This window comes from Dendrobates tinctorius, unplaced genomic scaffold (genome assembly GCF_039654945.1).
Source record: "Dendrobates tinctorius isolate UK_male_01 unplaced genomic scaffold, ASM3965494v1 ptg000011l, whole genome shotgun sequence".
In the NCBI taxonomy this organism is placed as follows: domain Eukaryota; kingdom Metazoa; phylum Chordata; class Amphibia; order Anura; family Dendrobatidae; genus Dendrobates; species Dendrobates tinctorius.
In genome coordinates, this window is record NW_027361679.1 from 61,790,966 (window position 1) to 61,816,226 (window position 25,261).

The 25,261-nt window shown below is 47.1% G+C and overlaps 2 protein-coding genes across 4 annotated transcripts in view; one reads left to right on the plus strand and one right to left on the minus strand.

The window, feature by feature from the left end:
- ENOPH1 (enolase-phosphatase 1) overlaps positions 1-14,933 on the minus strand; it is a 94,141-nt gene extending 79,208 nt beyond the window's left edge. Inside the window, exon 1 of the mRNA XM_073542878.1 lies at positions 14,593-14,933. Within this exon, the coding sequence (XP_073398979.1) occupies positions 14,593-14,664 (72 nt within the window). The 5' untranslated portion in view covers positions 14,665-14,933. The remainder of the gene's footprint in view (positions 1-14,592) is intronic.
- A 145-nt stretch (positions 14,934-15,078) lies between these two features.
- On the plus strand, positions 15,079-20,820 carry HNRNPDL (heterogeneous nuclear ribonucleoprotein D like). 3 transcript variants are annotated; one of them, XR_012219877.1, is made up of 9 exons: positions 15,079-15,238; positions 15,467-15,635; positions 15,705-15,866; positions 16,550-16,681; positions 16,763-16,883; positions 19,299-19,484; positions 19,573-19,663; positions 20,042-20,145; positions 20,562-20,820. XR_012219877.1 is itself a non-coding variant. In XM_073542860.1 (8 exons), the coding sequence occupies exons 1-7, from the start codon at positions 15,159-15,161 to the stop codon at positions 19,641-19,643; spliced, it is 921 nt and encodes a 306-aa protein (XP_073398961.1). In that variant the 5' UTR covers positions 15,080-15,158; the 3' UTR covers positions 19,644-19,663; positions 20,562-20,820. The 3 variants fall into 3 exon arrangements, 1 of the variants encoding a protein (XP_073398961.1); XR_012219878.1 differs by lacking the exon at positions 20,042-20,145 and having other exon boundaries at positions 19,551-19,663; XM_073542860.1 differs by lacking the exon at positions 20,042-20,145 and having other exon boundaries at positions 15,080-15,238.
- Positions 20,821-25,261: the final 4,441 nt, after the last annotated feature.

Below are 25,261 nucleotides of genomic sequence, written 5' to 3' on the forward strand. Positions count from 1 at the left end.
TCAAAAAGAGACAAAAAAGGCAGTGTCAAAACAAAGATAAAAAACAAGTAAAAATGGCACAAATAAAAACGAAATAAGAAACATAAGTGACCTAATTTATATAGGTGTAGAAATTCTGCAACATCAAAAACTCAGCAAAAGAAACGCAACCTAAACACTAAAACCCTTGCAAAAAGTAACATTCAAACACAATAAAAAAAAAAAATAAAAAAACTACATTAGCTAATTGGTGCAGAGAAGTTGCTGAAAATCCACAGCATCAAAACCTCATTAAGTGCCGTACTCACTGTGGGAACTTTGCCTATGTGCACATGACGGTTCCCCCAACCCTCACCCTGAGGGCAGAAGCCACTTTAGGTGAATGCCTGCGGTCTTTTTTGTGAATCGTCTTCATCTTTGTTTTATCCCTATACCTTTTACTACATTTCACTTTTTACCAGTGTCTTTCGCCCAGATTTTTTTTTTACATTCCTGTGCATTATGGTAATTTTAGCAGCCGTTTCGCTGCATCCTTTTCTGAATCCACTTGAAAAAGGCATTGTGTGCATATATGCTAAGGGCACGTGCACATGTTGAGTATTTGGTGAGTTTTTTACATCAGTCTTTAAAGGGAATCTGTCACCTAATTTTTGACCTATCAGCTGCCGGCATAGACATCGGTGGCTTATCTACAGCATTCTGTAATGCTGTAGATAAGCCCCTGATGTAATCTGAAAGAGAAGAAAAACACGTTATATTATACTCACTGAGGTGGGCGGTCCGGTCCGATGGGTGTTGCGGTCCGGTCCGACTCCTCCCTTCTTCATGCGATGACGTCCTCTTCTCCCATCTTGTAATGGCTCCGGTGCAGGTGCATTGCTCTGCCCTGTTGAGGGCAGAGCAGAATTCTGCAGTGCACAGGCGCCAGACCTCTCTCGACGCCTGCGCACTGCAGGACTCTGCTCTGCCCTCAACAGGGCAGAGCAGTGCGCTTGCGCTGGAGATACTACAGGACGGGAGAAGAGGATGTCATCGCATGAAGGGAGGCGTCGGACCGGACCGCCCACCTCGGTGGGGATAATATAACGTGTTTTTCTTCTCTTTCAGGTTTCATCGGGGGCTTATCTACAGCATTACAGAATGCTGTAGATAAGCCCCCGATGACTATGCTGGCAGCCAATAGGGCAAAAAAAGGGTGACAGATTCCCTTTAAAAGCCAAAACCAGGTTGATAAATACACAAGTAGTGACGGGTTTCTATTATCCTTTTCCAATTCTGGCTTTGGCTTACAAATATGGAGGTAAAATACTCCCCAAATTCTCAATGTGTGCACGAGGCTGCAAACAAACATCTACAGTACAGACCAAAAGTTTGGACACATCTTCTCATTTAAAGAGTTTTCTTTATTTTCATGACTATGAAAATTGTAGATTCACTCTGAAGGCATCAAAACTATGAATTAACACATGTGGAATTATATAATTAACAAAAAAGTGTGAAACAACTGAAAATATGTCTTATATTCTAGGTTCTTCAAAGTAGCCACCTTTTGCTTTGATTACCGCTTTGCACACTCTTGGCATTCTCTTGATGAGCTTCAAGAAGTAGTCACCGGAAATGGTTTTCACTTCACAGGTCAGCCCTGTCAGGTTTAATAAGTGGGATTTCTTGCCTTATAATTGGGGTTGGGACCATCAGTTGTGTTGTGCAGAAGTCAGGTGGATACACAGCTGATAGTCCTACTGAATAGACTGTTAGAATTTGTATTATGGCAAGAAAAAAGCAGCTAAGAAAAATGAGTGGCCATCATTACTTTAAGAAATGAAGGTCGGTCAGTCAGTCCGAAAAATTGGGAAAACTTTGAAAGTGTCCCCAAGTGCAGTGGCAAAAACCATCAAGCGCTACAAAGAAAATGGCTCACATGAGGACCGGCCAAGGATAGGAAGACCAAGAGTCACCTCTGCTGCAGAGGATAAGTTCATCCGAGTCACCAGCCTCAGAAATCGCAGGTTAACAGCAGTTCAGATTAGAGACCAGGTCAATGCCACACAGAGTTCTAGCAGCAGACACATTTCTACAACAACTGTTAAGAGGAGACTTTGTGCAGCAGTCCTTCATGGTAAAATAGCTGCTAGGAAACCACTGCTATGCATAGGCAACAAGCAGAAGAGACGTGTTTGGGCTAAAGAACATAAGGAATGGACATTAGACCAGTGAAAATCTGTGCTTTGGTCTGATGAGTCCAAATTTGAGATCTTTGGTTCCAACCACCGTGTCTTTGTGCGACGCAGAAAAGGTGAACGGATGGACTCTACATGCCTGGCTCCCACCGTGAAGCATGGAGGAGGTGTGATGGTGTGGGGGTGCTTTGCTGGTGACACTGTTGGGGATTTATTAAAAATTGAAGGCATACTGAACCAGCATGGCTACCACAGCATCTTGCAGCGGCATGCTATTCCATCCATCCGGTTTGCGTTTAGTTGGACCATCATTTATTTTTCAACAGGACAATGACCCCAAACACACCTCCAGGCTGTGTAAGGGCTATTTGACCAAGAAGGAGAGTTATGGGGTGCTATGCCAGATGAACTGGCCTCCACATTCACCAGACCTGAACCCAATTGACATGGTTTGGGATGAGCTGGACCGCAGAGTGAAGGCAAAAGGGCCAACAAGTGCTAAAAAGTAATCAAAGCAAAAGGTGGCTACTTTGAAGAACCTAAAATATAAGACATATTTTCAGTAGTTTCACACTTTGTTAATTATATAATTCCACATGTGTTAATTCATAGTTTTGATGCCTTCAGAGTGAATCTACAATTTTCATAGTCATGAAAATAAAGAAAACTCTTTGAATGAGGTGTGTCCAAACTTTTGGTCTGTACTGTACGTTATCAGTATGCTGACCGATTTTATCGGAGAACACATAGACCCGTTGGGTATGTCCTATTCTGATCCTCCATCAGGAGAAGACCTACTCAGAGATTTACAGATCTCATTCTTGGATCTATCATTTTAACGGATGTCTGAATAGATCAGTTTGACACACTGGGTCCGTGTGTCTAAGAGTATGTTCACACAGAGGATTTTTTTAAGTTTGCAAAAGTCTGAGTGTGGCTTCGTTTTTTGGGCATAATTTGCTTCAATAAATGGTGTGTCACCTAGTATAGCAATTTGAAAAGTCCGTAAGCACATATACCTCTTCATGGATGTCCATATGGAGATAATGGGAGATGGTTTGTGTCACAGCCACCAGTTGGCAAGGTGAAAGGGATGACATCCATGATCCTACAGATGATGCATTTTGTTGCATTATTTTTAAGCAGATCATCAATGAAGGGCATAGCAAGTACCGACACAGAACGTCTTGCTCTCATCTTTGCTTTTCAGGGGTTATCCACTTTGACCAAACAGTAGGATTGAACCCCTAAACATTAATAGTGTATGCCATACAGACTTCGACTTGTCCAACCACCAGAAAGTTCCTTCTTAGGCCACACGGTCAGTATTTTATATCAGCATTTATAAGCCAAAACCAAGAGTGTTGCAATCAGAGGAAAAGTAGAATAGAAACAAGTCACCACTTCTGTATTTATCACCCACTCCTGGTTTTGGCTTATAAACACCAAGGTAAAATGCTGACCAAATACTAAACATGAACATGTGGTCTTAAAAGGATAAACCTTTCACCTGCACTGGGCGAAAACATGTTTACTGTCCTGTCTCAATAAGTGATGCAGATCTGAGATGTAAATGTGATGCAGGCCTAGAAGATACATGTTTGGACACCCCTTTGAGAAAGCAGCCAGGTGAAACGTGGCACAGGGGCCGCAAGGAGAGGATTGTCTGTGGTCTTGGCACACTATAGGTGAGCAATGATGATTTGCATTGAGCATTTGTATTTAGTTGCACTTCTGACTATGGCTTGAAGGTTGTTTCTGATAGCATTATTTGTGCTGGTGACTTTTTTCATATAATTGCTGGTACCTCTTTGTAGTTTGCATGCTGTTTCCACACTCCTCATTTGACTGCACCTCTCCTTGCACGTCTAACCATTTCTCCTCTTTATATATAAAGCTTGATAGTTCTATATGTCTCATAAATGTTGTAGTGCTAAGATATTAATGACCATCGGAAACCCAGTAGAGCCGTAGAAGAGGTTATTAGAAATACAAAGTTACCGAAAAGCTATCTTACAGAACAGACCGAGCAACTATAGATTATTGGCTATTAATTCACTATCACAGACGTCAAGAGTTTGAAGGTATGTGTTGTTTTAACTTGTCAGATCATAGCCAGGATTTGCAGTCTCAGACAGACCAGTTATATGATGACATCACACAAAGTAATGGTAAATGATGGGATTGGTTATTTTCCTGGTTGCCTGATTTTGGTTATTTACGCTAGGTTTTAAGTGTAATTTTTGCTAGAATCTGTGCTTGTATTGCCTTGCAATGTATTCCTTACCTCATATCAATGTATCATTAATCTGCTGAAGCTATTCCCTTAGGATATTGTATTGTATATAAATGATATATGGTTTCCCGATGGTCAAGGGTGGATTGTAGAGCTAAGATGTTGACCATTGAGAATCCATATTGGTAGCCTATCTTTAAAGACTCCTTTAAGATAGCCTGTCTTTGAACACCTCTTTAAAATATTAGACAGTAACAGTTCAGCTCATATTAGCCTTGTATTTTCTGTAATTTTCCTAACACCTAGGATGCATAGTTTCTAGTTAGAACATGCTTGTTTATAGTATTCACCCAATTACCACATGGTTCTTTTATCGCTGTTTGGTGAGAACGGTGTATGTTTATATTCTTCAGTGGGAAAGTGTATATTTATATTATTCATCCAATTACTGCATAGTTTATTTATTAATGTTTGGTGAGAAATGTTGTGTTTACAATATGGTGGAATATCCGTTACCAGGAGCCTCTGGCATGTAATATAGGGTGATGTATTTGTCCAATGTAATATGACATCTGAAGAGCTGGCCACTCAGAAGAGCGATATTATATTGGACAAATAGAATTTGCTAGAGTTTGTGTAACACTTGGTTACGCATTGTTTTTTCTAAACAATACATAAGCTGGAGAAGACTGCCGCTAAGACAGAAGCCTGTTAACCTGTAGACTGGAGGGGACACCCATGTGAGTCTACAGTGTGGATATCCCAGGAATGTCTTTGCCATTCGCTTCTCATGGTGGAGGTTTCCGGACAGATGACGTCGCTATTCCTGGTGAAGTTTTGCTTTTTGCTTATATAGTGTGCAATGTAAGTACTTTACCTTTTTATTATGCAAAAGTGTATGCAATATCATCGTCATTATTCTCATCGTCACACAATAAGAGAAAAAAGAATGGATCTACTGTACCTGTGGCAAAACATTTTTGTATCCCTGGCCATAGCATGATGGATATTAAATTACTTGTATTAAAAGGTAACTTCAAGTCTCAGAGAGAAAGAAGAATCTCAGAGTACAAATTTATGAAAACTTTCCAAACATTCAGTGCAGGAATGAATGTGTCGCATGGATTTATGTCTTTTTACATCAATTAAAGAATTTGCTCTTTAGACCTTCTGGGGTCATCACACACAGAACCAGAGGGCAATAAAACCTTCACACTGCTTATCTATGAACTGTTCCAATATTTATGCTTATCACTCCCCCATAATGACTATTCCACTTCACATCACTTGTCTTAGCTATTGGGTTATTTCTGTGCTGTCTTTTGTATAAATATGTTATCCTTCAGATTTTGTATTAGTCTAGCCTGATGAAGAGACCTGCGTAGTCTCGAAAGCTTGCAACTTGTTACCATCTTTTCAGTTAGCCATTAAAAGGTATCAACCACTGAGGACTCTCAATTCTAAATATTCTGCAATATCATACTATTTCCTGTTTTCTGTAATCATTTAATGACTGTAATAAAATTAATCGCCTTCTTTAAAGCCGTGTCTGAACCCTTTAAGTACATGGCAAAACAGCATGTCTTTGTAATACACATCGAGGAGGCATGAGCATATGATGAGGATCTGGTATGTATGTGTATGCCATGTACCTCCAATGGGCGCAGCTGGTACAGGGTCTGTAAGTTGGGCAGGTACGGTAGCAGGAATGGTATTGAACTGCCCCACACCCTGCTCAGCGTTAACCCACTTCTGTAAGTCTTGTTCTGTTGTCTGGCATTCCTCATGGGCAGAAAAATGAGTGGAACAGGCTACCGCGAGAGGTAGCGAGTTCTCCTTCAATGGAAGTCGTCAAACAGAGGCTGGACAGACATCTGTCTGAGATGGTTCAGTGGATCCTGCATTGAGCAGGGGGTTGGACACGATCATCCTTGAGGTCCCTTTTAATACTAACATTTTATGATTCTATGAAAGTCAGCAGATTCAGCAGGCCAAAAATGGAGACAAGATGTGCTTATTAGTCAGCCAACTCTTCTGACCAATCTTTTCTGTCATCTGGAAGTATGAGTATATGTAATGATGATCTTTAATGTATAGCAAGTATGTATGATGAAGATCTGGATATATTTATATCCATGAAGGCCACTGGATGTACAAGTGAGCATGTGCGATGAAGATCTGGCATGTAGAAGTGGGTGTGATGAAGATCTGGAATGTACAGTGAATATGCATGACAGATCTGGGATGTAGAAGTGAGTGTGAAACAGGTCTGGGATGTACATCTGAAGATCTGTAATGTACAGCAAATAAGCATAATTAAGATCTTGAACATATGTGTGATAAAGATATGGATCTATAAATGAGAGTGTGATGAACATCTGGAAGAAATGTGTGAAGCTCATGATGTAAGAGTGAATATCTGGAATGAACGAGTAGGTATTATAAAGATGTGGGATGAAGATCTGGGATTCACACTGAGTATGTGTGATAAAGATCTGGGAAGTACAGGGTGTGTGTGATGAAGATGTGGGATATATCATGAGTATGTGAGATGACCATTTGGGATATATAGCATGTGCGATAAAGATCTTGGATGTACAGCAACACCCTCAACTTAATATTTGGTTGCACACCCTTTGGAGTAAATAACTGCAATCAATCACTTTCTATAATCATCAACAACCTTCTTACACCTCTCACAGGATTTGTGGAGCACTCTTCTTTTGCAAACTGCTCCAGGTCTCTCATATTTGAAGGGTGCCTTCTCCCAACAGCAATTTTAAGATCTCTACAAAGGTGTTCAATGGGATTTAGATTCGGACACTTCAGAACTCTCCAGCGCTTTGTTTCCATCCATTTTGGAGCGATTCTTGAAGTATGTTTGGGGTTATTGTCCTGCTTGAAAAAACATGACCTAGGACGCAAACCGAGCTTTCTGACACTGGGCACTACATTTCAACACAAAAATCTTTTAGTAATCTTGAGATTTCATGATGCCTTGCACACAGTTAAGGTACCCAGTGCCAGAGGCAGCAAAATAACTCCAAAACATCTTTGAACCTACCAACATATTTGACTGTGGGTGTTCTTTTCTTTGTAGGCCTCATTCCATTTTTGGTAAACAATAGAATCATGTGCTTTACCAAAAAGGTCAATTTTCTTCTCATCTGTATACAAGATGCTTTCCCAGAAGGATTTTGGCTTACTCACGTACATTTGGGCAATCTGCATTCCAGCTTTTTATGTATCAGTAGTGGGGTCCTCCTGGGTCTCCTACCATAGCATTTCATTCAATTGTTGATGGATAGTTAGTGTTGCACTGATGCACACTGTGCTTGAAGTTGATTGGGGCTGCTTATCCACCATCCGGACTATCCTGTCTTGCAACCTCTCATCAATTTTTCTCTGTCAGGGAGATTACCTTCAGCGCCATGGGTTGTAAACTTATTTTGCGCTATGTGGACAAAGGAACATCAATATCTCTGGAGATGGACTTGTAACCTTGAGATTGTTGATATTTTTCAACAATTTTGGTTCTCAAGTCCTCAGTTCTCTTCTATTTCTGTTAAAGGGAATCTGTCACCTCATTTTTCCCCTATGAGATGCGGCCACCGCCATCAGGGGGTTATCTACAGCATTCTGTAATGCTGAAGATAAGCCCCCGATATAACCTGAAAGAAAAACAAGTTATATTATACTTACCCGGGGGGGCGGTCCGGTCCGATGGGTGTCGCGGTCCGGTGCCTCCCATCTTCTAGCGATGATGTCCTCCTCCTTGCTTCGGTCGCGGCTTCTGCACAGGCGTAATTCTCTGTCCTGTCAAGGGCAGAGTAAAGTACTACAGTGCGCAGGTGCCGGACCTCAATGACCTTTCCCGGCGCCTGCGCACTGCAGTACTCTGCTCTGCCCTCAACAGGACAGAGAATTATGCCTGCGCAGAAGCCGAGACAGAAGCAAGGAGGACGTCATCGCTAGAAGATGGGAGGCACCGGACCGTGACACCCATCGGACCGGACCCACCCCCCAGGTGAGTATAATATAACCCGTTTTTCTTATCTTTCAGGTTAAATCAAGGGCTTATCTACAGCATTACAGAATTCCCTTTAACTATACTTAGTGTGGCACATGCAGCCACACAATGCAAAGACTGAGTCAACTTCTCCCCTCTTTATCTGGTTTAAGGTGTGATTTTAATATTGCCCACACCTGTTACTTGCCACAGGTTAGTTTGAACGAGGCATCACATGCTTGAAACAAAGTTGCTTACTCACAATTTTGGAAAGATGCCAACAATTTTGGCCCATTTTGGGGGTTTTGTTTGAAATTTTGTCCAATTCGCCCTTTTTTTCCCCGTTTTTTTGTGTTGTTGCAATACACACAGAGGACATAAATGTGTATTAGAAAATAAGTACCGTATATACTCGAATATAAGCAGAGTTTTTCAGCCCCCTTTTTGGGCTGAAAAAGACCCCCTCGGCTTAGTCGAGTCACGATCCCTGCGATTGAAAAAAAAAAAAAAAATGACATACTCATCTCTCTGTCTCTGGAGACCAGGTGCCGGTGTCCTCAGCAGGCGGGGACACCGGCGCGTTATGGGGGTCAGGTGCCGGTGTCGCCGTTGGCTCAGTCCCCCGGCACTGGAGATATTTACCGTTCCCAGCTCCATCGCTGCGAGCCGCTCTGTCTTTCCGGGTCCCTCTGCAGTGACATTCAGGTCAGAGGGCGCGATGATGTAGTTAGTGCGCGCCCTCTGCCTGAACAGTCACTGCAGATAGCCGTTAGGGGTATGTCTCTATCAGTTTTGTACATCGAGAGACTGAAATTCTTGCCCATTCTTCCTTGGCAAACAGCTTGAGCTCAGTGAGGTTTGATGGAGATCGTTTGTGAACAGCAGTTTTCAGCTCTTTCCACAGATTCTCGATTGGATTCAGGTCTGGAGTTTGACTTGGCCATTCTAACACCTGGATATGTTTATTTGTGAACCATCCCATTGTAGATTTTGCTTTATGTTTGGGATCATTGTCTTGTTGGAAGACAAATCTCCATCCCAGTCTCAGGTCTTTTGCAGACTCCAACAGGTTTTCTTCAAGAATGGTCCTGTATTTGGCTCCATCCATCTTCCCGTCAATTTTAGCCATCTTCCCTGTCCCTGCTGAAGAAAAGCAGGCCCAAACCATGATGCTGCCACCACCATGTTTGACAGTGAGGATGGTGTGTTCAGGGTGATGAGCTGTGTTGCCTTTACGCCAAACATATCATTTGGCATTGTTGCCAAAAAGTTCGATTTTGGTTTCATCTGACCAGAGCACCTTCTTCCACCTTTGGTGTGTCTCCCAGGTGGCTTGTTGCAAACTTTAAACGACACTTTTTATGGATATCTTTGAGAAATGGCTTTCTTCTTGCCACTCTTCCATAAAGGCCAGATTTGTGCAGTGTACGACTGATTGTTGTCCTATGGACAGACTGTCCCACCTCAGCTGTAGATCTCTGCAGTTCATCCAGAGTGATCATGGGCCTCTTGGCTGCATCTCTGATCAGTCTTCTCCTTGTTTGAGATGAAAGTTTACAGGGACGGCTGGGTTTTGGTAGATTTGCAGTGGTATAATACTCCTTCCATTTCAATATGATCGCTTGCACAGTGCTCCTTGGGATGTTTAAAGTTTGTGAAATCATTTTGTATGCAAATCCGGATTTAAACCTCTCCACAACAGTATCACGGACCTGCCTGTTGTGTTCCTTGGTCTTCATGATGCTCTCTGTGCTTCAAACAGAACCCTGAGACTATCACAGAGCAGGTGCATTTATACGGAGACTTGATTACACACAGGTGGATTATATTTATCATCATTAGTCATTTAGGACAACATTGGATCATTCAGAAATCCCCAATGAACTTCTGGAGTAAGTTTGCTGCACTGAAGGTAAAGGGGCCGAATAATATTGCACGCCCCACTTTTCAGTTTTTGAATTTCCACACAAATTTAAAATAACCAATAAATTTCGTTCAACTTCACAATTGTGTCCCACTTGTTGTTGATTCTTCACCAAAAATTAACATTTGGTATCTTTATGTGTGAAGCATGATATGTGGGAAAAGGTTGAAAAGTTCCAGGGGGCCGAATGCTTTTGAAAGGCACTGTATATCCCAGATCATCATCATACCTACTCACTATATATCCCAGGCTATATCACTAGGGATGAGCGAATAGCTATAGCGATTACAAAATTGCTGCATCGGGAACCCGGATACCTGGAGCACTCACGTTCATCTGCTGTTCGGCGTCGCAGCTGCATGTGTCGCGGCTGTGTGATAATCACAATCCATGCATGGAGAACCCAACAAACAGGCTCTCCATTCATGTGTTGTGACTGTCACACAGCTGCAACACATGCGGCTGCGGCGCCGAACAGCTGATCATTTGGGTTCCCGATGCAGCTGTTCGTTCATCCCTATTCATCACTTACTGTATGAAAAGGTTGAAAAGTTCCAGGGGGCCGAATACTTTCGCAAGGCACTGTATATATACTAGCTGAATAGCCTGGTGTTGTCCGGGCATTGTAACTAACTGCTTTCCCGCTCTCTCCCTCCAAAGCCCAGCTCTCTACCCACCGTTCCGCATTCTTCCTCAGCAACCCCACTCTCCATCACCCGTCCCGCTCTCTCCCTCCGCAGCCCGTCTTCACTGGCCGTCCCACTCTCTCCCTCAGCAGCCCCATTGTCTCCCTCCGCACCCAGCTCTCCATCCAGTCACACCCTCTCCTTCTGAAGCCCCACTTTCCTATCGCCGTCCCACATTCTCCCTTCACAGCCCAGTTCCCTCCCTCAGCAGCCCCTGTCTCCACTGGCCATCCCACTCTCTCCCTTCGCAGCCTTGCTCTCTACTGGCCGTCCTGCTCTCTCCCTCCGCAGCCCCGCTTTCTACAGCCCTATCTCCACTGTCCGCCTCGCTCTTTCCCTCAGCAGCCCAGCTCTCCACCGCATCGCTCTCTATCTCTTACAGCCCTGCTCTCCACCCATCATCACGTTCTCTCCCTTAATAACCCTGCTCGCCACTCACCATCACACTCTCTCCCTCTGCAGCCCCGCTGTCCAAGTGCCGTCCCGCTCTCCCTCCACAGCCCTGCTCTCCGTGTCCCGCTCTCTCCCTTGCAGCTCCGCTCTCCACTCACATCCCGCACTTTCCATCTTCAACTCCGCCTCCATCCGCCAGTGGACGGGGCTATGTGGAATGGGCGAGGCTTGATACATACACACTCAGATATATATTATAGTGTGTGTGTTTAGATCTGGGATATACAGTTAGCATATGTGATGAAGCACTGGGATACACGCGATGACGCTGTGTGTACCACCAATGACGCCCTGGGATACGTGCGATGACGCTGTGTGTACCACCGATGACGCTCTGTGTGTACCACCGATGACGCCCTGGGATACGTGCGATGATGCTGTGTGTACCACCGATGACGCCCTGGGATACGTGCGATGACGCTCTGTGTGTACCACCGATGACGCCCTGGGATACGTGCGATGACGCTCTGTGTGTACCACCGATGACGCCCTGGGATACGTGCGATGACGCTGTGTGTACCACAGATGACGCTCTGTGTGTACCACCGATGACGCCCTGTGATACGTGCGATGATGCTGTGTGTACCATCGATGACGCCCTGGGATACGTGCGATGACGCTCTGTGTGTACCACCGATGACGCCCTGGGATACGTGCGATGACGCTGTGTGTACCACCGATGACGCCCTGGGATAAGTGCGATGACGCTGTGTGTACCACCGATGACGCCCTGGGATACGTGCGATGACGCTGTGTGTACCACCGATGACGCCCTGGGATACGTGCGATGATGCTGTGTGTACCACCGATGACGCCCTGGGATACGTGCGATGACGCTCTGTGTGTACCACCGATGACGCCCTGGGATACGTGCGATGACGCTCTGTGTGTACCACCGATGACGCCCTGGGATACGTGCGATGACGCCGTGTGTACCACCGATGACGCCCTGGGATACGTGCGATGACGCTCTGTGTACCACCGATGACGCCCTGGGATACACGCGATGACGCTGTGTGTACCACTGATGACGCCCTGGGATACGTGCGATGATGCTGTGTGTACCACCGATGACGCCCTGGGATACGTGCGATGACGCTCTGTGTGTACCACCGATGACGCCCTGGGATACGTGCGATGACGCTCTGTGTGTACCACTGATGACGCCCTGGGATACGTGCGATGACGCCGTGTGTACCACCGATGACGCCCTGGGATACGTGCGATGACGCTCTGTGTACCACCGATGACGCCCTGGGATACGTGCGATGACGCTCTGTGTACCACCGATGACGCCCTGGGATACGTGCGATGACACTTTGTGTGTACCACCGAAGACGCCCTGGGATACGTGCGATGACGCTCTGTGTGTACCACCGAAGACGCCCTGGGATACGTGCTATGACGCTCTGTGTGTACCACCGATGACGCCCTGGGATACATGCAATGACGCTGTGTGTACCACCGATGACGCCCTGGGATACGTGCGATGACGCTCTGTGTACCACCGATGACGCCCTGGGATACGTGCGATGACACTGTGTGTACCACCGAAGACGCCCTGGGATACGTGCGATGACGCTCTGTGTGTACCACCGATGACGCTCTGTGTGTACCACCGATGACGCTCTGTGTGTACCACCGATGACGCCCTGGGATACGTGCAATGACGCTCTGTGTGTACCACCGATGACGCCCTGGCATACGTGCAATGACGCTGTGTGTACCACCAATGACGCCCAGGGATACGTGCGATGACGCTGTGTGTGTACCACCGATGACGCCCTGGGATACGTGCAATGACGCTGTGTGTACCACCGATGACGCCCTGGGATACGTGCGATGACGCTCTGTGTACCACCGATGACGCCCTGGGATACATGCGATGACACTGTGTGTACCACCGATGACGCCCTGGGATACGTGCGATGACGCTCTGTGTGTACCACCGAAGACGCCCTGGGATACGTGCGATGACGCTCTGTGTGTACCACCGATGACGCCCTGGGATACGTGCAATGACGCTCTGTGTGTACCACCGATGACGCCCTGGCATATGTGCGATGACGCTATGTGTACCACCAATGACGCCCAGGGATACGTGCGATGACGCTGTGTGTACGATGACGCCCTGGGATACGTGCGATGACGCTGTGTGTGTACCACCGAAGACGCCCTGGGATACATGCGATGACGCTGTGTGTACCACCGATGACGCCCAGGGATACGTGCGATGACGCTGTGTGTGTACCACCGAAGACGCCCTGGGATACGTGCGATGACGCTCTGTGTGTACCACCGATGACACCCTGGGATACGTGCGATGACGCTGTGTGTGTACCACCAATGACGCCCTGGGATACATGCGATGACTCTGTGTGTACCACCGATGACGCCCTGGGATACGTGCGATGACGCTGTGTGTGTACCACCAATGACGCCCTGGGATACATGCGATGACTCTGTGTGTACCACCGATGACGCCCAGGGATACGTGCGATGACGCTGTGTGTGTACCACCGAAGACGCCCTGGGATACGTGCGATGACGCCATGTGTACCACCAATGACGCCCAGGGATACGTGCGATGACGCTGTGTGTGTACCACCGAAGACGCCCTGGGATACATGCGATGACGCCATGTGTACCACCAATGACGCCCAGGGATACGTGCGATGACGCCATGTGTACCACCGAAGACGCCCTGGGATACGTGCGATGACGCCATGTGTACCACCAATGATGCCCAGGGATACGTGCGATGACGCTGTGTGTGTACCACCGAAGACGCCCTGGGATACATGCGATGACGCCATGTGTACCACCAATGACGCCCAGGGATACGTGCGATGACGCCATGTGTACCACCGAAGACGCCCTGGGATACGTGCGATGACGCCATGTGTACCACCAATGACGCCCAGGGATACGTGCGATGACGCTGTGTGCACCACTGGTGCAGATGTGCATTTCGCAGCGGACTTCCAGCCGACGGACCGTCACTGGGTCCCCACAGATCCGTCCTGCAGTGCAGAGCACGGGCGGGGGATGGCAGCCGGGACACACCGGGAGCTCCTGTCACCAGCGCCCCACCCTGGTGCCGATAGACGGGCTGCCAGCCTTACCTTGACGAACGTAATGGGGGTGGTGGTGCCCTCGATATCTAGCAGGATGGCAGTGACGGAGGGCGGCACCATGTTTCCTCAGTGCTCGGTGGTCAGAGCGGAAGCCGCTGTGGGAGAGGGGAGGGGGGCTGACATAACCGGAGGGTGCCCACGGCGGCCGCTGTAAACACCCTGCCGCGGGCCGCCACCGGACAGCGCGGGAGCAGCGGGACGTGACTGCAATCACTTTAATAGCAGAGCTCGGGCAGGGACGCACGCTCCTGATTTTACACACGGCCTGAGCGCCATTTTGCGCTCCCCACGCCGCTCACACGCCACCATTGTCTGCCTTGTTCACGAGGTGGCGCAGCAGCCAGCTGGGATCACTTCCGATCGCCATGCGTTCCACCGCTTCCTAGCAGCCAATCGTTCCTCGGCCTGCAGCGTGACGTCACGGAGAGCGAGCGCTGGCATTGGCTCCGATCCTGTGTATATAAAGGGAGGGCGGGAGCTGCGCGGATCTTTTCCGTTGTAGACCGCGGTGGGTTCGGTTGCTGTTATTGTACGTGGCATCCCCAATCGGAATCATGAGTGGATTCGAAGCTATGGACCAATACTCTTCTGAGGGCTCGAAGATCAACGCCAGCAAGAATCAGCAGGATGAGGGGTAAGACTGGGCGGCGACACCTTGGCTCCTGTGACTGATGCATGCGTGGCTGGGGACGAGGGGCACCGTGCGCCAGGTCTGATAACCGCTCTGTTACTGGCGATGTAGCCTGTTCATGACCTAGCCACAGGGGGCGCTGTCTGTGGGAAGCCGACCAGTAGTAGGGCTGGGGGTGTGTCTGCAGCCCTGATGACGTCAGCCTCCCTAATGGCCTGCCTTGTCTCACAGGAAGATGTTCATCGGTGGCCTGAGCTGGGACACCAGCAAGAAGGACCTGACCGAGTACCTGGCCCGCTTCGGGGAGGTCGTGGACTGTACCATAAAGACGGACCCAGTCACCGGCCGCTCCAGGGGCTTCGGCTTCGTGCTCTTCAAGGATGCCATAAGTGTGGATAAGGTGAGGGCGCCTACACGATGGCCGCGGCTGGCAGCACCGCTGCAGATGGCTAATTGCTTGTATCTGTAGGTCCTGGAGACCAAGGAGCACAAGCTGGATGGCAAGCTCATTGATCCGAAGAGGGCCAAGGCCTTAAAGGGCAAGGAACCTCCCAAGAAGGTGTTTGTTGGCGGCCTGAGCCCAGACACCACAGAGGAGCAGATCAAGGAGTACTTTGGGGCGTTTGGAGATGTAAGTACAACACCTTCTAAACCTGTTACTTCCGTCATGGTGCCAGCAGCCAGACCTCTGCCCCCTATGGTGTGGGATCTGGGGGTTGCGCAGTGGCCACAGTAGACCTTACCCCTTCTTAGTCACCCAGTCCTTTATTCCCGGACGTGCTAGTGGTGAGTACTTTCTCTGCTGTAGGTGTCATGTGGCACCATGCCCCAATGTTGGCCCACCTTGGTGAGTTATTGCTGCTGTGACATCCCCTCATTACATCTGTCACCCCATTTTTCGAGTATCAGCTGCCGGGACCGCCATCAGGGGCTTATCTACAACATTCTGTAATGCTGTAGATAAGCCCCCGATGTAACCTGAAAGATAAAAGCGAGTTATTATACTCACCGGGGGGCGGTCTGGTTTTGGTATGACGGGTGTGCGGTCCGGCGCCTCCCGTCTTCTAATGGTGATGTCCTTTGCTGCCTGTCGTGGCCTAGGGTCAGGCATGACTACGTGTACTATTGTCTGGCAGGGAAAGTGCTACATCCATAAGTGAGGATTAGCGCAATGTTGGGGCTCTGCTTCGTTCAAATGGGGCTCATTCTCCCTTTTTGGGAGCCCCGGTAATTCAGCATTATCCATAGGCGGTTTTCCCCAACCCTAAGTGTAAGCTTGTGGTGCTCCTTTGATGAGCTTATTTTGCTTTTCAGATTGAAAACATTGAACTCCCAATGGACACAAAAACGAATGAGAGGAGGGGGTTTTGCTTCATTACATACACAGATGAAGAGCCGGTGAAGAAGCTTCTGGAGAGCAGATACCACCAGATTGGCTCAGGAAAGGTTGGTTTCATGCTGCCGAGTCTTATGTGAACCTATGTAGTGTGCCCTACTCAAAAGTAACACCCGCTTCATGTCCTCCAGTGTGAGATCAAAGTCGCCCAACCCAAAGAACAGTACAGACAACAGCAGCAGCAGCAACAACAGAAAGGAGGAAGAGGAGCGTCCAATGGCCGAGGAGGCGGCCGAGGGAGAGGCAGAGGAGGTATGTAGTGTATACAGTCTGGCGACGTGCGTTCTTGTGATCACATCTGGCAGGATTCATCCTGTGTTCTCAATCCACGGAATGTAGTGGAAGTATCAAGAATCACACGGTGAATTTCACCAACATGCAGTGAATGGGCATAAACTCCTTGTCCTTTCCCTGCCAGAAGCTGGACTATTACTTCACACTAAATATTCTTACCTTTACTATGCAAGATACTATCCTAGTATGTGTAATAATGGCAAATACCGCCAATAAGAAAAGTAGGATAGTTCTTCAGATTAGCTATGTCTCTTACCTCGTGTAGGGCATTGCAGGACCTCGGGTATCCATGGTTATGGCCACTAATATAGTGACAGTTGGTTAGACAGCTCTTAGTGGTCCTAACCATGGATGCCTAAGCTACAGCATTACCCTACATATGGGGGAAACGACATGGTGAATCTGAAGAACTACACTACATTTCTAATTTTAGGCATTTGCTAATATTACACCTACTACATATTGGGATAGAATCTTGGTGGTAGATGGCCTCTAAAGGGGTATTCCTGTCTCCAGTTTCTTTTTTTTTTTCCTCATCAGAGCAGAATGATAGTCAGACTCTGATTTCAGCGATGTGTCACTTTTTGGTCTGCTTGCTGTATTCATGGTATAAATCGCTGTCTTATCTGCTGCAGATCTAGCAGTTCTCTAAATGCTGTGCGCCATATAACCCTTCCCACACCTCCGACGGGCAGCTTTCTGCGTACACTGCATAGGCAGAAAGCTGCTAATCAGTGACTGGGCAGTGTTCTACAGGATGTTTACTAGTCTTGGTGATCACCATCTGATAAGTGTTGCGTTTTTTTTTTTTTTTTGTTTGTTTTTTAACTACAGAGATGGCTTGAATTTGTCTCCATCTCTGCCTCTTAAATTGAACTGCAAAAACCAGATGACAGATTCCCTTTAACTGTCATATAAGATGTCCGTGTCTATTATGCAGCCCAGGTAAAGGCAGTGGGTACAGTTGTCTCTAAAGGTTTTTATCTGCAGGAAGGAGATTTAACTCCTTAACAAATTCTGCAATGAAGCGAACTGGTTCTGTCAAGGGTTAATCTGAATCTTAACTAAATGGCATGTCGAGACAGCTATAGGCTTAAGGTACTGTCACACTTAGTGATGCACCAGCGATCCCGACCAGCGATATGACGCGGTCAGGATCGCTGGTACATCGCTAAGTGGTCGCTAGTGAGCTGCCACACAGGCAGATCTCACAGCGACATCACTGGGGACGGGGGTCGCTACTTGCCTGTCACACTAGGCGATTCTGACGTTCTCCCGCCCGGCTCGTCGCTCGTCTCTCCACAGGAAGTGACGCAGGAAGCTGACGATGAGAAACGGTCCAGGACGTTCTCGCGCGATCAGCGATAACCAGCGGGGGAGCGGTCAGAGGTAAGTATCAGACATAGCGATATCGCTAGCAATATCGCTATAACGTCACAAGTTATAGCGATATTGCTAAGTGTGACAGTACCTTTAGTCTGATGCAAAAACCTATGCAGACCTCTCATGTTTACAGGTTGCCCACTTGATTGTCCCTGTCCCACCACACCATGGTATTTTCCAGCTCAGAAGCAGGAAGTCTCTTAAGCTGTGACAATAGCCAGACTGTGGAGAGATGTCTTCTGTGCCTCCGGTCATTAAATGGATTTGGTTTGCAATGCATTTTAGTATTCCAGGCGGTAATGGGTTCTCCTTTAAAAGGTATCCCTATTCAGCTCATGATTTGGTTTAAATGGGTAGGCTTTACATCAATCTATAGTAAGTTAAAAGGTCATATTTTTATACTTTTGCATGCATCTTGAACAAATGCTTTCAAGAAGCCCTCCTCCCATCAGGTTTTTTTCCTCTCAAGTATAGCAATCATCATATATAGCACTGTGTACTTACAATTGCTCATTTTGCCTGTCTTATGATTCTGCTCTGTGTAGAAACAGGAACCCTCTTGTTGCTGCAGAAATTGTCCCCCTTTTCACCTCCTGACCCAGCTGATCCTCCTGCCAGGGAGTCCTGTAGTGACTTATGACTCATGCAGGCAAAATAGATTATCTACATAGCGCTTAGGAGGATTCAGCTAGTTTATTTGTAATCATGTGATATCACACCTATGGAAAAAGAATTGGCTGGGTAGAAAGGTAAGATGAGCAATTGTAAGTGCACAGTGCTATATAATATGAAGATTGCAATGTATTAAGAGGATAAAGGCTTTGATGGGAGGAGGGCTTCTTTAATTCAGACTTTGCTCAGTGTTGGGGCAAAGCGGTTGGCTACATTTTTATCATGGCCCCTTTTGAGTTGTCTTGTACCATACTTGAACTGAGCTGTTAAGTGAACACCGGTCCTACTGTATCTAACGGACTATGGATTTGTTTCAAGGCCAAGGACAGAGTTGGAACCAAGGGTACAATAACTACTATGATCAAGGATATGGCAGCTACAGCGGCAGTGGCAGCAGCTCCTATAGTGATGCCAGCTACAACAACTATGGCAGCTATGACTATTCTGGGTACAACTATGGAAGCTACAGTGGATACGGGAACCAAGGGTACACAGACTACAGTGGTGAGTGACTGTCTATGTTGACCACTGTACAGACTGTGCACTCTTCTCAGCATTGGTCAACTTTAGAATAATTGTTGCTTACATGCAGGACAGCAAAGCACGTATGGCAAGGCATCTAGAGGCGGTGGCAACCATCAGAACAACTACCAGCCATACTAGGGCTGTGATCTTCACATAAGGTGTGTATGATGGGCTTTCTAGACTGCTTATAGACTTTTACCCTAAACTTTTAATAAAGATAACTTAAACAGTGTGTGGCCTCCTCTTTAATAACAAATGTATGTTTTAAATCGCATAAAATTGTGTTGTTTTTTTTTATAGAGCTTTAACTTAAAGACGCGACCTTAAATGTTTTTCCCTGGTAAAAAATTTTTATACAGAGATATCGTTTATTTAAATTTGGGGTTTTCTGGTCTTTATGCCAGACGCTCTATGGAATAAAATTTAAGCAATTTTATTAAAGTAATACCAGGTAAAGTACTGAAATGGGTACAACTTAAGGTAGAGAAGAATGTTGTCTTCTAACTCTGACATTATACCTTGTTTGTACCCGCCAGCGGGAACTTCATTGCAGGCCGTGTGTCACCCTGACCACGTCTATCTCTGGGGTCGCACGTTGTGGGCAGAGCGCAAGGCGTACACCAGAAACCGCTGTCCTGTGGTATGGTCTCTTCCAACTTCATGTACCAGCGTAAAGATTTAAATTGGGGGAAAACCACTTCAGACTTTGGCTTCTTTATCTCCTATTAAGTCTTTTTGTTAACGTTCAATTTAAAATTTTTTACAGGAGTTAATAATAAAGTAGATGCCTTTTTACAGTTTAATAATTTTGGCTTATGTTAAGTGTTCTGATTTTTAGGACTTAATGCTTGCTTCTTTTCTTTATAGCTAATAGTGAAATCTGCAGAGGAGCTTAAAGTGAGGGTGACTTTTGGGGAAGGTCATATGCACATAAGTAAATGTCATTTCATAGCGGACACCTTGGAATTAGAGGGGGTCAATAGATGTGCAAATGATTAGTGTATTGTGTAAAGTGGCCACCATTGCAGGGGTGTAATGCCATTGTTTCTCTTGTAGGTGGAGAGGACTGACGGCACCGGTCATCCAGGCGGGCGTTAAATCTACGTAAACCTGTGAGGACTTGTGTACAAGGCACACTGGTGTCTTGCTGTAAATAGCACCTGCACCCCTTTTGTTTTTATGCCCATTATTCCTCATCTGTATACAGTGATTTTATGTTCATAAAGTTTTTATGTTTGAATGTACCAATACCTTGTGACTTTCGCTGCATTAGATCTCCAGTGTTTGACATTTTGTAATAAAAGTATAAACCCAACTTGTGAGAAGTCTTCAACTTTGGAATTGTAAATGGCCAGTTCTAGTAGCACAGTACTTAAGTTTAAAAGGGTTATTGGGACCAGGTAATTTTTTTTAAAGGTGCCGAAGAATTAACAGGCAGGTAATTGCCTACGGCTTGCCTCTTGTGCCCGCTCCTGCCGGCGATGCAGTGCCTTCTTTAGCTATGATGGGGCGTCACTGCCAACATCAAGCTGATGGGCAACAGGGAGCTAGCTGTCAAACTGTGGGCAAGCCCTCATGGCTGCGGAGCCAGAGTGACTACTCTTGAAAGAAGGAAAGGACAAAAACAAAGTCTTGGAAGGCTTTACAATAACTTGCTTTCTGGGGTGGTAATGTTGTATCTGCCATTCATTCCAAGAATGGGGCTTTGGAGGGCTCTGCTCACAGGGAAGTGCGTAGAACTATTGTTTTCAATCAGGTTTTTTATTACACATACTTTAAAATGATTTTGGCAATTTTTTTTTTACTTTCACAATCTCTTTAAAAAAAAACAAACTGCAATGTTTTTTTTCTCTGATCACTGGGGCTTTTAAACTACTTCATGTCCTTCTATAAGTGGCACCAGCTAAGTTCTCTCCCACTAGTCAATCTGCATATTTAGTTTCCCAGAGGAGCACACATGGCATGGTCTCCTCACTCCGACATGCCAGGCCTGGCTGGTCACTCTACAAGGAGAAATGTTACCACTCAGATTCCTGTCCTTTTGGAGAGTTTTCAGCAGGCTCCTTATCGGGCAGGATTACAAAGCCCAGTAACCCCCCTACAGAGCTGATATCGCTGGATCCACCAGTCACAATAGGTGATGTTAGGCCATGTGCACACGGTGCAGATTTCCTGTGGATCCACAGCGGATTTTTCCACGCAGAAACGCAGATCTGCACTGTGATTTACAGTACAATGTAAATCAATGGGGGAAAAAAAAGCTGTGCAGATTTAAAAGTGCATGTGACTTCTTTTGTGTGGTTTTCCTGCAGTTTCCCACCTACTCCACTATAGGAATCTGCAGGTGGGAAAACTGCAGGTCATTTGACCTGCGGATTTCGTGAATTGTGCACAGAAAACGCACCGTGTGCACTTAGCCTTACAAGTAACCCCTACTCTCCCTCATCTCAGTGACTTTTGCATAAGCTCATTAGATGTGTCAATACAAAAAAATATAGGTCTTGCATCTGACTAGTGTGGCTATGTACATGTTATTTCCAGAAATGAAAGAAAGCAGGAGTCTAAATCCCCAGTGGCCAGTGTGAGAATTGAAAGTTTTTGTTTTTTAATACAGATGGTCACATGAGCCTTTTGTTTTTTTAAAATAAAAATCCAAACCCTGATTTAAAGAGGCTGTCCACTAGTTTTACATTGCTGGCCTATCCAGGATAGATGTCTGGCACCTCGGGCAATCAACTGTTACCTGTGGCGGCAACTGCTGGCAGGAAGTGCTTGCGGAGCTGGCTGTTTACTTGTAGTGACTGGGGGCTTGGTACTGCATATATTCTTCCTATTGATTTGTATAGGAGGTGGATGTGTAGTACCTTGTGGCGGCAACTACAACTAGACTGCCAGCTCCACAAGGAGTACTCCTGACCAGCACCACCGATAACATCTGATCAGGTTCTGGCACCCCCCCCCCCCCCCCACCAATCAGACATTGATGGCCTAGCCTAAAGGGCATGTCACACTAAGCGATATCGCTAGCAATATCGCTATAACTAGTGACGTTATAGCGATATCGCTGTGTCTGACACCTACGACCCGCTGGTTATCGCTGATCGCGCAAGAACGTCCTGGACCGTTTCTCGTCAGCTTTCTGCGGCGCTTCCTGCTGTGACGAGCGACGCGTGGAGCCGGGCGGGAGGAGGCAGGATCGCCTAGTGTGACAGGTAAGTAGCGACCCCAGCAATGTCGCTGGTGAGATCTGCCTGTGTGGCAGCTCACTAGCGACCACTTAGCGATGTACCAGCGATCCTGACTGCGTCATATCGCTGGTACATCGCTAAGTGTGACAGTACCTTTAGGATGGGTCAATGTAAAAAGAGTGGATGACCTCTTTAAACAGTTTTTCAATGATGACCGTACGTCATAAAGTGGTGGGCCATCTGCACCACTGCTCTCTTCATTGTATGGGAGTGTCGGAGAAAGCAAAGTGCAACAACGCTTGATCATTCCCACAAGTGCCATGGACTGAGTGGAGGATCTCGGGAAGGTTTGGTTTTTATCGGTCTCCTTCCAGTTGATGTACTGAGGATGCTTACAAAAAGAAGTGTGAATAGTTTAATTTTGTAAATTGATTTACAGAAAAGTGAACAAATCTAAATCAACTTATTTAGTGTGACCACCCTTTGTCTTCATCAAAGGAAAAAATGGGGTCTGCGCCCCTGTAGTATTAATGTACAGGTGCACAAATATACTACAAGCCACTACTTTTTTGTAGTACACATTGGGGGTGGTGTTCCCCTCTCCAGGCCTCAGCACCCTTATCCCCACCCATCTTTCCCATACAAGGCTTTAATTGTGAGCTTACCCGGTTTACTTTTCACTCCATTAAGATGAGGCCTGGTTTGGCAAATACTAATCTTTATATAGCACCAACATATTCCGCAGCGCTTTACAGCAAATGTGTCACAACCCTGGGACTGCGAGTGCAAGGGAAGGGCGTATAGGCGTTCTTTTACAGGGGCCAAACATTTCGTTTGAGGTTGTCCTAGTAGTTAACCTGTTTAAGCTTTTTCCGCAAATATTGTATATGACGGACATGATTTTTATAGTGTTTACAACCCTGATAAATGTTGGTGTAGTTTAATTGGCATTTGTGGGGGACGACAGTCTCCGTTTAAGTATAAAGGCCTTGGAGTCTCATAGACTTACACTGAGAAAGGGATTTGTGGAGCGGTCCAGCAGGTCACGTCGCCAAGAAGCGGCCGGAATACACGGCCATATAAAATGTGTACCTGAAGACCCGGAACTGGTGACGTCAGAGTTTCCCATCCGTTCCCATCAGTGGGGTTCTATACGGACGGCACGCTGATGCCACCCGGTGCTGCATGGAGTTTTCATGGACCCACAGACTTGTTATTGGCCCTTGTCATCCGTGTGCTTCGTGCAGACACATGGTCTGTATAACAACACGGACATGTTCATAGAACCATAGGATAAATGCCCTAAGCAGCTTCCGGTTGTAACAACTTCCGTCCAGTTGTAACCGGTGACGTCACCGCACACCTCTTTCCATGTTAACCCTCAACACACACTCCTCTCACCATCTCCACTCACGTGCACTCACTCTTTCACTCCACATACGACCCTTTCTCTCACTCCGTCTCTCATACTCACGCCGTCATCGCCGCTGATCCACGATCCCCGCCATCCTGGATCCAGACGTCCTCCACGCCGGCGACATGTTCTTGCGGCGACGCCATTTTGGATCGGCGAAATCCAGCGATAGTCAAGATGGTGTCGCCGCAAGAACATGTCGCCGGCATGGAGGATGTCGGGATCCAAAATGGCGTTGGCGAAATCTCGCGAGATTTCGCCGACGCCATTTTGGATCCCGACTGCATCCACGGCGGCGACATGTTCCTGCGGCGACGCTATTTTGGATCGGCGAAATCCCACGATAGTCAAGATGGCGTCGCCGCAAGAACATGTCGCCGGCGAGGACGACGTCGGGATCCAAAATGGCGTTGGCGAAAACTCACGAGATTTCGCCGACGCCATTGTGGATCCCGACGTCGTCCACGCCGGCGACATGTTCTTCCGGCGACGCCATCTTGAATATCGCGGGATTTCACGATACTCAAGATGGCGTCGCCGGAAGAACATGTTGCCGGCGTGGACAACGTCTGGATCCAGGATGGCGCCGGCGGAAGAAGATGTCGGGGATCGTGGAGCAGCGGCGATGACGGCGTGAGTATGAGAGACGGAGTGAGAGAAGGGGTCGTATGTGGAGTGAAAGAGTGAGTGGAGATGGTGAAAGGTGAGAGGAGTGTGTGTGTTGAGGGTTAACATGGCAAGAGGTGTGATGCTATGGAATCCTCCCGATGGGATAGCATCGGGCCATAATCTAGTAGGGTATAATGGGTCCGGATGATATCCCTGAAAATAAGGGAAACCACATGTACTTCAAACAACAGAGTGTGAATGAGGCCTGACTGACACCATTCCCCTCTCACCCCCAGACCCGCTCTGTGGGGGGCTCCTCACAGCTGCACAGGGAGGGGACCCTCTGGGTGACCACTATCCTGCGCCCCCCATTATTTTCTCCGGTGGACCAGACACGGCAGTGCCACCACAGTGAGGGCGCAGACACCGGCATGGCGGCGCATGCAGCGCTACGAGGACTCTGGTGACTGGAGCAATGAATACGTCCTTTATACACAGGGACGGTACAAGTGCGCTGGGGTCGTGCCGTCTCCTTGGTAACGCCA

Bases quoted from the DNA above. Each gene is read 5' to 3' on its own strand.
- HNRNPDL (XM_073542860.1), top strand. From the start codon at position 15,159: ATGAGTGGATTCGAAGCTATGGACCAATACTCTTCTGAGGGCTCGAAG. The intron at 16,682-16,762 runs GTTGGTTTCATG...CATGTCCTCCAG, and splicing joins ACCAGATTGGCTCAGGAAAG to TGTGAGATCAAAGTCGCCCA. The intron at 19,485-19,572 runs GTGAGTGACTGT...GCTTACATGCAG, and splicing joins AGGGTACACAGACTACAGTG to GACAGCAAAGCACGTATGGC.